The following is a 16579-nucleotide window of genomic DNA, read 5'->3' as shown; positions in this document are numbered from 1 at the left end:
ATTAAACTAGAAAGCAAATGTTAACAAGGCTATAAGATTTTATTTCTTATGTCATTAACTTACATAAATAGAATTTCATATAAGATACAGAAAAAAATTCATTTTCTAAAACAACACACTAATTGAAAATTAAAGTTAATCATAAGTATGTTCTAAGAATGCAAGAATTGAAGTTGGAAGACCTAAAAGTTTCGTTTGATGTAATCGTGAAGAACCAATTCTTGATCTGATCCTGTAACGACATAGGTCTTGTAAAGAACGTGTGCTGTCTGTAAAACATTAATTATGAGATTTGTTAACTGAATCCAACTGAAGTACATTACCAATGAGAAAACATTATCCAAATACTTATTCGAAAACAAAGTTTTTACAACCAGTCAACCAAGTACTGATCAGAAGACAGAAATAAACTTCTGCAAACAGTGAACCACACAAGTGATTAGAAGACACAGAAATAAACTTCTGCAAACAGTGAACCACACAAGTGATTAGAAGACACAGAAACAAACTTCTGAAAACAGTCAATCAAGTAGTGATTAGAAGAAACAGAAACAAACTTCTGAAAACAGTCAATCAAGTAGTGATTAGAAGACACAGAAACAAACTTCTGAGGCAGTCAACCAAGTAGTGATTAGAAGACACAGAAAGAAACTTCTGCAAACAGTCAACCAAGTAGTGATTAGAAGACACAGAAACAAACTTCTGAGGCAGTCAACCAAGTAGTGATTAGAAGACACAGAAATAAACTTCTGCAAACAGTGAACCACACAAGTGATTAGAAGACACAGAAACAAACTTCTGCAAACAGTCAATCAAGTAGTGATTAGAAGACACAGAAACAAACTTCTGCAAACAGTCAACCAAGTAGTGATTAGAAGACACAGAAACAAACTTCTGAGGCAGTCAACCAAGTAGTGATTAGAAGACACAGAAAGAAACTTCTGCAAACAGTCAATCAAGTAGTGATTAGAAGACACAGAAACAAACTTCTGAAAACAGTCAACCAAGTAGTGATTAAAACACAGAAATAAACTTCTGAGGCTGTCAATCAAGTAGTGATTAGAAGACACAGAAACAAACTTCTGAAAACAGTCAACCAAGTAGTGATTAGAAGACACAGAAACAAACTTCTGCAAACAGTCAATCAAGTAGTGATTAGAAGACACAGAAACAAACTTCTGAGGCAGTCAACCAAGTAGTGATTAGAAGACACAGAAAGAAACTTCTGCAAACAGTCAATCAAGTAGTGATTAGAAGACACAGAAACAAACTTCTGAAAACAGTCAACCAAGTAGTGATTAAAACACAGAAATAAACTTCTGAAAACAGTCAATCAAGTAGTGATTAGAAGACACAGAAACAAACTTCTGAAAACAGTCAATCAAGTAGTGATTAGAAGACACAGAAACAAACTTCTGCAAACAGTCAACCAAGTAGTGATTAGAAGACACAGAAACAAACTTCTGCAAACAGTCAATCAAGTAGTGATTAGAAGACACAGAAACAAACTTCTGAAAACAGTCAACCAAGTAGTGATTAAAACACAGAAATAAACTTCTGAAAACAGTCAATCAAGTAGTGATTAGAAGACACAGAAACAAACTTCTGAGGCAGTCAACCAAGTAGTGATTAAAACACAGAAATAAACTTCTGAGGCTGTCAATCAAGTAGTGATTAGAAGACACAGAAACAAACTTCTGAAAACAGTCAACCAAGTAGTGATTAGAAGACACAGAAACAAACTTCTGCAAACAGTCAATCAAGTAGTGATTAGAAGACACAGAAACAAACTTCTGAGGCAGTCAACCAAGTAGTGATTAGAAGACACAGAAAGAAACTTCTGCAAACAGTCAATCAAGTAGTGATTAGAAGACACAGAAACAAACTTCTGAAAACAGTCAACCAAGTAGTGATTAAAACACAGAAATAAACTTCTGAAAACAGTCAACCAAGTAGTGATTAGAAGACACAGAAACAAACTTCTGAAAACAGTCAATCAAGTAGTGATTAGAAGACACAGAAACAAACTTCTGCAAACAGTCAACCAAGTAGTGATTAGAAGACACAGAAACAAACTTCTGCAAACAGTCAATCAAGTAGTGATTAGAAGACACAGAAACAAACTTCTGAAAACAGTCAATCAAGTAGTGATTAGAAGACACAGAAACAAACTTCTGAAAACAGTCAACCAAGTAGTGATTAGAAGACACAGAAACAAACTTCTGCAAACAGTCAATCAAGTAGTGATTAGAAGACACAGAAACAAACTTCTGCAAACAGTCAACCAAGTAGTGATTAGAAGACACAGAAAGAAACTTCTGAAAACAGTCAACCAAGTAGTGATTAGAAGACACAGAAACAAACTTCTGAAAACAGTCAATCAAGTAGTGATTAGAAGACACATCAAGTAGTGATTAGAAGACACAGAAACAAACTTCTGCAAACAGTCAACCAAGTAGTGATTAGAAGACACAGAAACAAACTTCTGCAAACAGTCAACCAAGTAGTGATTAGAAGACACAGAAACAAACTTCTGAAAACAGTCAATCAAGTAGTGATTAGAAGACACAGAAACAAACTTCTGCAAACAGTCAACCAAGTAGTGATTAGAAGACACAGAAACAAACTTCTGCAAACAGTCAACCAAGTAGTGATTAGAAGACACAGACACAAACTTCTGAAAACAGTCAACCAAGTAGTGATTAGAAGACACAGAAACAAACTTCTGCAAACAGTCAACCAAGTAGTGATTAGAAGACACAGAAAGAAACTTCTGAAAACAGTCAATCAAGTAGTGATTAGAAGACACAGAAAGAAACTTCTGAAAACAGTCAACCAAGTAGTGATTAGAAGACACAGAAACAAACTTCTGAAAACAGTCAATCAAGTAGTGATTAGAAGACACAAACAAACTTCTGCAAACAGTCAACCAAGTAGTGATTAGAAGACACAGAAACAAACTTCTGAAAACAGTCAATCAAGTAGTGATTAGAAGACACAGAAACAAACTTCTGCAAACAGTCAACCAAGTAGTGATTAGAAGACACAGAAACAAACTTCTGCAAACAGTCAACCAAGTAGTGATTAGAAGACACAGAAACAAACTTCTGAGGCAGTCAACCAAGTAGTGATTAGAAGACACAGAAACAAACTTCTGCAAACAGTCAACCAAGTAGTGATTAGAAGACACAGAAACAAACTTCTGCAAACAGTCAACCAAGTAGTGATTAGAAGACACAGGCACAAACTTCTGCAAACAGTCAACCAAGTAGTGATTAGAAGACACAAACTTCTGAGGCAGTCAACCAAGTAGTGATTAGAAGACACAAACTTCTGAGGCAGTCAACCAAGTAGTGATTAGAAGACACAGAAACAAACTTCTAATCACCTTCTTCTTGATTAACTAACTGCTTGTAGAAGACACAGAATGCTCCCAGGAACTCATTGAAACAAGTAAACAGAATATATAAATTTCAGCTAGAATTTAATCAAATAAATAATCACAAAATACATGTATTTTACATCTTACACTAAGAACATTCCTGTTCTTTCTCTTCTCTATGTATTGTTACTTCTTTATTTCAAATTGAGTTTGTCAAAAAGTAGTTTCATATTTAAAACATTTTAAAATAACTTTTACATTATGAGAAATCATTTTACAAATTTATCATTACCACAAAACAGAGCATGATATAATATTTAATCAAATATAGTATAACAGTATAATATTTAGACGGTATTAGTAACAAACTTATTACACACTTTCCCATGCTTTAAGTTGTTCATAAAACGTGCCCATTGAGTTAGGCAGTAACTCTCGAGGTGTCCGACCTTGATTGTCAGTAGCAAATGGATTAGCTCCAAACTGTAACAAGAGCTTGCCAGCATCACTGAAGTCATTTACAGCAGCTAAGTGTAATGGAGTCTGGTGAATCTTGGTAGCATTTACATTGGCACCTGTGTCACATACATATAAAACATAAGCGCCTGTGCCACATATGTATATATAAAACATTATATTGATATACAAGGTTTAACTGTTACTGAACCTTTATATGCAACACAGATAAGTTGTTACTAAGCATATGGTACAACTCTATATTGATGCTGTAAGGTTCAGCTGTTACTGTACTGGTGCTACAAGGCTCAGTTGCCATGTTATAAACTAAGTTTACCTGCAAGTAGTAGTGCCTTTACACAGAGAGTATTCTGCATGAATGTGGCAGCATGTAACGGAGTCCCGAAGTGACAGTCCATAGCATCTAAACGAGCACCGGCTTTTATAAGAAGCTGTACACATTCCACATCACCTGAAAGAAACAGGTTTGTCTGGTTTATTACAACTTGCATAGTTAGACACCAAAACCAACCGTATATTGTCAATTACAAAAATTAATTTCCCATAAGAATACATGTAATGTGTAACTCATTGTGTACTCAAACATTAAAGTGTATAAAACCAAAACATACACCTGAAAATAAGATGATACAACTGCAATGAAACATGCTACCACAAAGTGACCGTGAGATAAACTGCACGTACATGTCACATGCAACTCTGTTGGAAAGTCCCATTGTTCTGTTTCAAAACTGAAACTTATTAACATCACTAGTCTTGCTAATCGATATTGTTTGTTAATATGAAAATGTCTTTGAAACAAAAACATGCTAACAGAAATCACACTGAATATTTGTATAGGAGGTGCTGCCAGTCCTAAACATAATATACAGATTTGTGTTCTGTAAGCCATCAAGGTCTTCCTCTATTTTCATTATCTAGCCAATGGTTCACCTTAATCTTTGTTGGTCCTGGATTTTCTTCTACTTTATTAGACCATGACTGTCAGCCTAGTATGATTATTTTGTAAACAATGAATGTTAATGACAGAAAAAGCAACATATCACTGGCACAAACACAACAATGTCCAGTTTCAGCATACCACTTCTCTCAACGTCCAGGTTCAGCCTACCACTTCTCTGTTTTTAATTATTTGTTTGAATTCTGTAGACAGCTAACAAGGGTTATATGTATTTTTCATGTCTAATTTAGCAGTGAAAGACTAGATGGGAAGTAGCCAGTCATCATCTCCCACTGTCAAATCTCAGGCTACTCATTTACCAATAAATAGTGGGATTGACTATCACTTTGCAACATCCCTACAGCTGAAAAGTCCAGAATGTTTGGTGCAATGGGGGCTTTGAATCAATGACTCTCAAAGTTAAGGCCCCTAACTACCTGGCCATGCCATGGTTCAGTAATGTGCCTTTAGGGTGAGTCAACACTTCAGATGTCTCAAGTTAGACCAGGGTCATGTTCGAGTCAGTTTATCAATTTATACTTCTGGTTTAGAAAACATGATTTCTTTTACTTTCTGATTACTTGTTGAATGCTTTACTATGTTTTGTTTATTCTGTCTGTGGTATACTAGTTTGGGTAAGTTCAAAATAAGTAAAAACTAAAACATACCAGATGAGCAATTCTTGTAGGAAATAAGTTGATAAGAGAGTTACCAAGAGTCAGTTATTACCCTTAACTTCTCATCAGTTCCACAAAATGAAATAACTAAAAATGAGCACAAATACTAGCATTAACATTACTTATAATGTATTTCATATAACTACTCACATGAACCTTCTGCAAGTGTTGTGAATATTTTGTGCTTCCCACAAGCCTCATATAAATCTCTTCTTAAAAACTGCATTAATATTTACTGCATCAATCATAAATATACTACAGCCCTCCACCAATAGGAGGGTCACATCCTCGTGTGCACCGATACCCATGAGAACTAACACTGGAATAAAGGCTCATTGTTGATGCAAATAAACTGGAAGTGATGGTGGGTGTAAACACCTCTGGACCTGTTAGAAACAGTGTAATCTAGAAAGATTCTTCTCTTTGTATAAAAGTTTACCTAGTATGTTTAAGGTAGATAAGGCTTAGGAAATTAGCCTAAAAAGAAGATATTGGAGAACACATGTTCTAAATAAAAGTATGTGTATGTTTGATCTTTATAGACATCCTGATTTCTTGATTAACCTGACACAGGAAGGCATATGGAAGTTTGTGGGTAAACCCTCTCAATTCATATTAAAAACATTGTCACCTGTATGTATTTTTATTGTATGTTTTAAAAAATGAATTATAAAGTTTTTAGTTCATTTATCCAACAGATGGTTATTACACCTAGTGAAAGTATAAAACCCATACATTGGAACACATATCACAAAATTATACATTTGATTAAAAGGAAAAGTTACATCGAAGATAACTTGAATCAAAGTTTTACCTAAAAGATTTAAAATATTAAATTGCTGTCTCTCATAACCCAGAATTTTACAAAAAAAATTACCCTACAGTTATAAAACCTTTAAAAAAACCAGTGTAAAGAGAAATGTATGGTGATATAATTATATCAGTATTGCATTGTGAAGCTGTGATACGATTGTATCGATGTATCATCAAATACAAAAGATTCATGTATCATCATGAAATTTGGAAAGCTTTCAGTAAACATTAGAATTTCTAATAAAGTATTTCTCCTACAACTTAATGATTGAATAAAGGAAGGAAAATATCAACTATAATGTGTTCTCTTTATAACATTATTATAAACAGGTATTAACTTAAATATAACATTATCAGTAATATAATTCAGCTTAGAGTATCAAACTTTGTAAGAAACAGTTGGTAACACTTCTGTATCAACTATTATGATGAGACAGGACAATTAGTGAAAAGTCTGCACATTTTCTGTAATAAATTGTGTTTGAACATAACATAACATATATAGAAACTTCGTTCCTGTGCTACTTCATGGATAAATCTATTGTCTTCCTATTGGTGGAAAGAAAATATCTAATGATGATTACAGTTCACATCAATAATGTGTAGGGTTGAAGCTTCATTTAAAATTTGAGATATGCAAAAAATATCTTCTTGTTATAGGCATAAGGTAATAGTTATTTGTGGTGAAAAGAGATGAGTATTTCTATCTTTCTAAGTAGGTGCAGGCACAATCATAGTACACTTAAAATACAGTTTTCTTATTATCTAATCAAGCTCTCCATAGTACATTTATAATATAGCGTTCTTCATTATCTAGTCAAACAGTCCACAGTACGTTTATAATATAGCGTTCTTCATTACCGAGACAAGCTGTCCACAGTACATTTATAATATAGCGTTCTTCATTATCTAGTCAAGCTGTCCATAGTACATTTATAATACAGTGTTCTTCATTATCTAGTCAAGCTGTCCATAGTACATTTATAATACAGTCTTCTTCATTACCTGGTCAAGCTGTCCAGAGAACATTTATATTTAGTGTTCTTCATTATCTAGTCAAGCTGTCCAGAGAACATTTATATTTAGTGTTCTTCATTATCTAGTCAAGCTGTCCGTAGTACATTTATAATATAGTGTTCTTCATTATCTAGTCAAGCTGTCCATAGTACATTTATAATACAGTCTTCTTCATTACCTGGTCAAGCTGTCCAGAGAACATTTATATTTAGTGTTCTTCATTATCTAGTCAAGCTGTCCATAGTACATTTATAATACAGTCTTCTTCATTACCTAGTCAAGCTGTCCATAGTACATTTATAACACAGTGTTCTTCATTACCTAGTCAAGCTGTCCACAGTACATTTATAATAGTGTTCTTCATTATCTAGTCAAGCTGTCCATAGTCCATTTATAATAGTGTTCTTCATTATCTAGTCAAGCTGTCCACAGTACATTTATAATATAGTGTTCTTCATTATCTATTCAAGCTGTCCACAGTACATTTATAATATAGCGTTCTTCATTATCTATTCAAGCTGTCCACAGTACATTTATAATATAGCGTTCTTCATTATCTATTCAAGCTGTCCACAGTACATTTATAATATAGCGTTCTTCATTATCTAGTCAAGCTGTCCATAGTACATTTATAATATAGTGTTCTTCATTATCTAGTCAAGCTGTCCATAGTACATTTATAATATAGTGTTCTTCATTATCTAGTCAAGCTGTCCATAGTACATTAATAATATAGTGTTCTTCATTATCTAGTCAAGCTGTCCATAGTACATTTATAATATAGTGTTCTTCATTATCTAGTCAAGCTGTCCATAGTACATTTATAATATAGTGTTCTTCATTATCTAGTCAAGCTGTCCATAGTACATTTATAATATAGTGTTCTTCATTATCTAGTCAAGCTGTCCACAGTACATTTATAATATAGTGTTCTTCATTATCTAGTCAAGCTGTCCACAGTACATTTATAATACAGTGTTCTTCATTATCTGGTCAAGCTGTCCATAGTACATTTAATATACAATGTTCTTCATTATCTAGTCAAGCTGTCCATAGTACATTTATAATAGTGTTCTTCATTATCTAGTCAAGCTGTCCATAGTACATTTATAATACAGTGTTCTTCATTACCTAATGAAGCTGTCCATAGTACATTTATGATACAGTGTTCTTCATTATCTAGTCAAGCTGTCCATAGTACATTTATAATATAGTGTTCTTCATTATCTAGTAAAGCTGTCCACAGTACATTTATAATACAGTGTTCTTCATTATCTGGTCAAGCTGTCCATAGTACATTTATGATACAGTGTTCTTCATTATCTAATCAAGCTGTCCATAGTACATTTATGATACAGTGTTCTTCATTATCTAATCAAGCTGTCCATAGTACATTTATAATACAGTGTTCTACATTATCTAGTCAAGCTGTCCACAGTACATTTATAATACAGTGTTCTACATTATCTAATCAAGCTGTCCACAGTACATTTATAATACAGTGTTCTACATTATCTAGTCAAGCTGTCCACAGTACATTTATAATACAGTGTTCTTCATTATCTATTCAAGCTGTCCATAGTACATTTATAATATAGTGTTCTTCATTATCTAGTCAAGCTGTCCAAAGTACATTTATAATATAGTGTTCTTCATTATCTAGTCAAGCTGTCCACAGTACATTTATAATACAGTGTTCTTCATTATCTAGTCAAGCTGTCCACAGTACATTTATAATACAGTGTTCTTCATTATCTAGTCAAGCTTTCCACAGTAAATTTATAATACAGTGTTCGTCATTATCTAATCAAGCTGTCCACAGTAAATTTATAATACAGTGTTCTTCATTATCTAGTCAAGCTGTCGACAGTACATTTATAATACAGTGTTCTTCATTACCTGGTCAAGCTGTCTCCGAACTTTTAATGTTGGCATGTTCTTAGTAAACAAAGTTGTATATTACAATAACCTTTCTAAAGGAACCTCAACATAAAAATTCACAGAAAATTGTTTATCTTTTACCTCGAAGAGCTGCTTCATGGAGTGGAGTTGTTAAGACCAGTGGTGGATTAACAACTGCTCCGTGCTTCATCAAGAGACATACAGTTTCAGCACTTCCGGCAGCACATGCATCACAGAGAGGCGTGCTACCCTCTATGCAAGATGCATTTACCTAACAGATATAGAAAATAAGTTAACTATAATAAAAAATAACCAAATTTCACTTTTATATCTTCATATGATTAGAGATATTAAAATTTAGTGATTATTATTAACACTATATACTGAAGTTTTATCAGTATTATGTGAGGAATTATAAAACTGGTATAAATTACTGGTACCCTTGACATGTTTACATGGTTCCAGTTAGATGATTCTTATAATAATTGAGAAAATATGAGTAATACAGACAGAAAGTTTGTGGTAAAAAGTGCATACACAGCACTGACCAAAGATTTGTACATATATGGTACAAAGCAAATATTTGATAAAATACATCTGAGTAGACAATACTCAGTTTTATCAATCTAACTCTCAAATTTGTCAGTTTTAAAACCTCTTTTGTTAACGGGATTGTGTTCCTGATTTCATAAAATACTAGAACTAAAGTCAATATTTCTTTTTATCTACAGCTATCAAATTTGAAAGTCTACAGAACTTTAAAATTTTAAATCCTAAAGTATGTGTCACTGTTATCAATGTAATTAATTATACAAGTGTCAAACTTCATTAATAGAAGCATGTCTGTTACAGATATTATAACAATTAAATTACTTCACGAGAAACACATCCTGTCATATAGATTAAAACACTGAAAATTGATTCATTAGTACCCATTATCTCATGCATATTAAAACAGTTTCTCTGGACACACATCCCGTGGTATAAATTAAAGTAGTCACACTAGACACACATCCCGTGGTATAAATTAAAGTAGTCACACTAGAAACACATCCCGTGGTATAAATTAAAGTAGTCAAACTGTCTCACTAGAAACACATCCCGTGGTATAAATTAAAGTAGTCAAACTGTCTCACTAGAAACACATCCCGTGGTATAAATTAAAGTAGTCAAACTGTCTCACTAGAAACACATCCCGTGGTATAATTTAAAGTAGTCAAACTGTCTCACTAGAAACACATCCCGTGGTATAAATTAAAGTAGTCAAACTGTCTCGCTACTCACACATCCCGTGGTATAAATTAAAGCAGTCAAACTGTCTCACTAGACAAACATCCCGTGGTATAAATTAAAGTAGTCAAACTGTCTCACTAGACAAACATCCCGTGGTATAAATTAAAGTAGTCAAACTGTCTCACTAGAAACACATCCTGTGGTATAAATTAAAGTAGTCAAACTGTCTCACTAGACAAACATCCCGTGGTATAAATTAAAGTAGTCAAACTGTCTCACTAGACAAACATCCCGTGGTATAAATTAAAGTAGTCAAACTGTCTCACTAGACACACATCCCGTGGTATAAATTAAAGTAGTCAAACTGTCTCACTAGAAACACATCCCGTGGTATAAATTAAAGCAGTCACACTGTCTCACTAGACACACATCCCGTGGTATAAATTAAAGCAGTCACACTGTCTCACTAGACACACATCCCGTGGTATAAATTAAAGCAGTCACACTGTCTCACTAGACACATATCCCATGGTATAAATTAAAGTAGTCAAACTGTCTCACTAGACACACATCCCGTGGTATAAATTAAAGCAGTCACACTGTCTCACTAGACACATATCCCATGGTATAAATTAAAGCAGGCAAACTGTCTCACTAGAAACACATCCCATGGTATAAATTAAAACAGTCAAACTGTCTCAATAGACACACATCCCGTGGTATGAATTAAAGCATTCAAACTGTCTCACTAGACACATATCCCATGGTATAAATTAAAGCAGGCAAACTGTCTCACTAGAAACACATCCCATGGTATAAATTAAAACAGTCAAACTGTCTCAATAGACACACATCCCGTGGTATAAATTAAAGCAGTCACACTGTCTCACTAGAAACACATCCCGTGGTATAAATTAAAGCAGTCAAACTGTCTCACTAAAAACACATCCCATGGTATAAATTAAAGCAGTCAAACTGTCTCAATAGACACACATCCCGTGGTATAAATTAAAGTAGTCAAACTGTCTCACTAAAAACACATCCTGTGGTATAAATTAAAGCAGTCAAACTGTCTCACTAGAAACATATCCCATGGTATAAATTAAAGCAGGCAAACTGTCTCACTAGAAACACATCCCATGGTATAAATTAAAACAGTCAATCTGTCTCACTAGACACACATCCCGTGGTATAAATTAAAGTGGTCAAACTGTCTCACTAGAAACACATCCTGTGGTATAAATTAAAACAGTCAATCCGTCTCACTAGAAATATATATCATCACAAAGATAAAAACAACTGAACCACCTATCAAAAACACTTCCTGTGTTACTTGATTGTCGAACCATGTCATGCTAATATAGTACTAAGGTGTCAAACAATGATTTGTAAACATAATAAAGTGATTTATTTTGGGGTCAACCTGCTATCTGTTTTCACACAATATTGGTCTGCCTTCTTCAGGTTACTTAAATAGCATTTTGAAAAGTTGAAAATGTTTATAAAGTTAATTGTAACTCATTTGATTTCTGTCCTGAGTTTGTAAATAAGTGACCTTTATTACACTATACATCAATGGTTCTAAATAAAACCTTGAAATGATTAGAATGGACTGCCATAACACTTTCTTTTCAATTATGTTCAGGTTTATTTAGTAGAGGTTTTAAACTTTGTACAAGTTAACAGCATTGCTGACAGTATAGACATGTAATTTTATAAACCATATTTGTCAACATCAATGGTGGAATACTGTCCTTAATTCAAAAAATATAAACTGTAGCCAATAATTAGATTTAAAACACACCTCAACTTGCATGTGTAAATATAGTGACCAAAGTTCAACTATTCTTTAATAACCAATAAATATTCACACTCGTACTGCAAAATAATGGCACAAACACCACTGTCAATCAAACATGCAAAGCTAATTTACTACATTCATAACAAAGCATGTTTTTATTATTTTAGTTAGATAATATTTTGTTGTTATTAACAATGAGTTATTTTGAATTCTTAAGTTTAGTAACTTTTGTAAAATGATGTATAAGTGAATAATGGATAAATTTTGAAAAGAATATACTACTTATGATTTAGAAATGACATTAACCAAAGTTGAGTCAGTTATAAAAATCAGTATATACAGTATCTGTCAGAAAAAGAAGTCAGTCTCTTTCTAAAACATCAATAGTGAAGAGAACACTTAATAGTTTCATCAAACCCCTTAATTAAACAATATTCAATCAATAGTGAAGAGAACACTTAATAGCTTCATCAAACCCCTTAATTAAACAATATTCAATCAATAGTGAAGAGAACACTTAATAGCATCATCAAACCCCTTAATTAAACAATATTCAATCAATAGTGAAGAGAACACTTAATAGCTTCATCAAACCCCTTAATTAAACAATATTCAATCAATAGTGAAGAGAACACTTAATAGCTTCATCAAACCCCTTAATTAAACAATATTCAATCAATAGTGAAGAGAACACTTAATAGCTTCATCAAACCCCTTAATTAAACAATATTCAATCAATAGTGAAGAGAACACTTAATAGCTTCATCAAACCCCTTAATTAAACAATATTCAATCAATAGTGAAGAGAACACTTAATAGCTTCATCAAACCCCTTAATTAAACAATATTCAATCAATAGTGAAGAGAACACTTAATAGCTTCATCAAACCCCTTAACTAAACAATATTCAATCAATAGTGAAGAGAACACTTAATAGCTTCATCAAACCCCTTAATTAAACAATATTCACAAACTGATAAACAGAAGAGCCCAAACTTGAAAAGAAACATACAGTACATACTGATTGAACCAACAGCTTAAGGGTTTACTGAAAATGAAAATGACAGCTTTATTCTGAAAACAACTGTTGAAATATTAAATAACAGCCTAATGTAACTTTCAAATACTATATATAAAATAAACAAATCTGAACATGTATAACTTACCTTTGGATAAGTAGGTTATATCTTTAGATAAGTAGAACTTACCTGTGCTCCATATTCAATTAAAACACGTGCACACTCCACATGACCTCTGACACAAGCTTCATGAAGGGGTGTCAGACAGTCATAATTTGACTCATTTGGTGAATGTCCAGCCTCTAGAAGCGACCTTACGGCTTTAAGATTGCCAAATTCTGCTGCTCTGTGCAAAGGATACTTACTGAAACGTTGAGTCCCTGAAAATTAATCAACATTGATTAATTCCATAAAAATGAAAAGAAATAAAAAGTTATTTATCTATGAAATGATAAAAATAGTGTTAATAAAATCCATGTACTGATTTAAATACAGCACATCCATTGATATTAAAATTATTAACACATAAAACAGGCAGAGTTAGGAAAATACTGACAAATAATAAATCTGTACAATTTAATTCATGTGTCTTCAACTCTGAAATTATTAATGTATCACAGGCTTCATACAAAATGATGTATTATTATGCCCCTAAATAAAAGTCTGCTATAGGACAATCAATACAATTAATACAATGATAATATACATGTCTCATGCCTTAGTGTCCTATTTCTTAGCCTTTTTTTAACAATTATTGCTACTGTAGTATTTCACTAGTAGTAATACTACAGAATATATTACTCACTTGTTGATAAATATTGAAAAAATATATTTCAAAAGCTAATAAGATGTACTACAACTTTCAAGATTTCATAATAATGAACAAATAATGCCTTTTGTTGGAATTACAAACTTGCTATCACTTAACTTGTGTTATAATTTTTTAGCAAATTAAAAGTGGCATTTCTGAAGATGTCTGTGATTCATCTGTTAATCTGAAAAGAATTCAGTTTGAAAGTGTGATACATAGAAATAGGATACTGATATATAATTGATTTATACCATCATGTGACTGAGACAAAACATTTTGCTGTTCATTACTTCATTACACATTATGACATAATATTTTGGGAAAACAAGGGACCTATAGGTCTATCTCAGCTGTTTCACCCTCTAAATTAAACTAAAACTATCAAATAAATTTAAAAAAACATTTTAGAGCCAACTTTAATCCTTCATATGGTTATTAATTTTTTTTCTTAAACTCACTTAAATTTATTGTGTCTGCAACCTATACTGTTAGAAAATTCTTAAAAATTACTATTGGCAAATTCTTTTGACTCCAAAATTGCTTGTTATTGGTATGTCATCTCAGTTGGCTGATTAAAGTGCAACTGATAAAAATATTTGAAATAATAATGAAAAGTGGGAAAACATTTTCACTGATGACGAGAAAACCCACTTGTAGAGAAAGATATATATGTAAAATGCATATGTTTGGGTTGAGAAAATTTTTTATGCAGAGGAGCAAAAAATGTTTTGACCTTCATTTCATTACATAAATATCTTGTTTTATTTATTTTGTAGGAAGAAACAGTAGAAAACTTCATTATTACAAATGATGTTAAACCTACTGCACTCTGTTCTGTTGTTTGTATACAAATTGCAATTATTCTAATAAATAATAATGAATTAATTATATGTGAAGTGTTTTAATTAAATAGTTTGAAATTTGTCATAATTGTTGCTGAGAAACTAAATAAATGTACAACTCTATTTAATGATGAATACTGGAATAAAACTAACAATGTTGTTAACTGCTTAAATGCTAAACTTTACAAATGCCCTTATCCTTAAGTAGAGACAGTAAAGTTTAATTTTTCTGCTAGGACTTCAACACAAAGCTGTTTCAAACTAGAAAAACATAATTACACAACTGTGAACTGCTCTCAGACATTCCATTAATGTCTTCAATCAACAAATGCTTCTAATAACACTACAATCATACTTGGTAGATTATCACTATGATTATTATAACTCAACACATTTATTAATTACTACTTTATTCTATCATTTACACTGTGAAATATCGACCTCAACAATCTAATAAAATGCTTGACATTTGATTGACACTGTTTTTTCTCTCTCAGAATAATCCAGATCCTCTAAAAATTTGAAGAATTAAATGTATCATAATAAATTATGTATACATGAAACGTTTGAACAGATTATAAGGTGAAGCTTAAAGCAGCTGTAAATGTAATGGTGAAAATAAATAATTTGCAACAAACAGATGAGAGAGATATTTTATTATACAACAGAATAGTAATATAAACAGCTATCTAAGAAGCAGTTCACACAGGCAGTCACTTACAGTTAAGGCCTAACGAAACGTGGATTTACCACTCGACAATTTGTTGACTATCAATCTTCCAAGTCTATGAGAAAAATTATGGCATGTCCTCTCATCATTTCGGAAAGTGTAAAATAATTTATTAAACTAATTACAGGTGAGATGTTTCAATGGAATACTGCCACATGAAACTATTCTCACTGTAATAACTGTTAATTAAACTTATATTAGTTGATTCTTTACAGAAATTTGAATCATATAAGCTTATTAGTGGTAATCATTGTAACTTCTGAGTTGAATTTGTAAATGTAGCTTATGTTCAAGGATTCCATTACACCAAATTACATAATAGTAATGTCAGCTAGTAAATCAAGCTGAAACACTCACATTCATAAACTGTAAGAAACTCAGTCGTTGTAATTGTTGACATTTCATTTAAAAAACAACAACAACACTTAATTTCATAGACCTACGTAGCAAAACATTTTCTATTACATTAAACAATGTAAATACGTTAAAATACTATTTTCCAATTAATATAAACACCATTTTAACTAGCGCCCTCAGTAGTTTAAGATGTATAGTAACAATAGGATTAAATGGAAAAAAAATAAATAATAAAAACAACTCACGGAAATAAAATAAATGAAATAGTAAATGATGGGGACAGATTTGTTAACTTTAGGATAATATACATTTCAATAAGTGATCATTGATAAATTTTAAAAAATCAAACCTTGTTTTTGCATATATATATATATATATACATATAAAACCTTTTTTAGCATTTAATAGGAAAAATGTGAACACTATGAAATTAGCCTAAATACTAGCTAAAAATTTTATTTTTATTTTCCCTTTTCTTATTTTCATCTTTCGAAGCTTTACTCAAAGAAGTGGTTGAGTCTAACAACGCAAAATGGATGTTATTGTTTTTTTATGTTCATTGGCCTTGGGCCTGGCAT

General features: G+C 32.1%; 1 protein-coding gene across 2 annotated transcripts; it reads right to left on the bottom strand.

The window, feature by feature from the left end:
- Positions 1-20: 20 nt before the first annotated feature.
- Positions 21-16195, bottom strand: LOC143242062 (uncharacterized). 2 transcript variants are annotated; one of them, XM_076485418.1, is made up of 6 exons: positions 16002-16195; positions 13451-13641; positions 9329-9479; positions 4176-4310; positions 3763-3957; positions 21-269 (listed from the first exon to the last, which is right to left on the bottom strand). In XM_076485418.1, the coding sequence occupies exons 1-6, from the start codon at positions 16042-16044 to the stop codon at positions 136-138; spliced, it is 849 nt and encodes a 282-aa protein (XP_076341533.1). In that variant the 5' UTR covers positions 16045-16195; the 3' UTR covers positions 21-135. The 2 variants fall into 2 exon arrangements, with proteins under 2 accessions (XP_076341533.1, XP_076341534.1); XM_076485419.1 differs by having other exon boundaries at positions 21-232; positions 16002-16188.
- Between the last annotated feature and the right edge of the window lie 384 nt (positions 16196-16579).

This window comes from Tachypleus tridentatus, unplaced genomic scaffold (assembly GCF_004210375.1).
Source record: "Tachypleus tridentatus isolate NWPU-2018 unplaced genomic scaffold, ASM421037v1 Hic_cluster_1, whole genome shotgun sequence".
NCBI lineage: Eukaryota > Metazoa > Arthropoda > Merostomata > Xiphosura > Limulidae > Tachypleus > Tachypleus tridentatus.
Note: the sequence above shows the minus strand (reverse complement) of the source record. Positions and strands in the feature narration are given on the sequence as shown.

What these genes read in the sequence shown, in the direction of transcription:
- LOC143242062 (XM_076485418.1), bottom strand. Translation starts at nt 16,044, where the DNA reads ATGTCAACAATTACAACGACTGAGTTTCTTACAGTTTATGAAT. An exon ending in CCATGAAGCAGCTCTTCGAG is followed by an intron (nt 4,311 to 9,328) that starts GTAAAAGATAAA and finishes TGTTTCTTTCAG; the next exon opens with GTGATGTGGAATGTGTACAG. An exon ending in AAAGGCACTACTACTTGCAG is followed by an intron (nt 3,958 to 4,175) that starts GTAAACTTAGTT and finishes TATGTGACACAG; the next exon opens with GTGCCAATGTAAATGCTACC.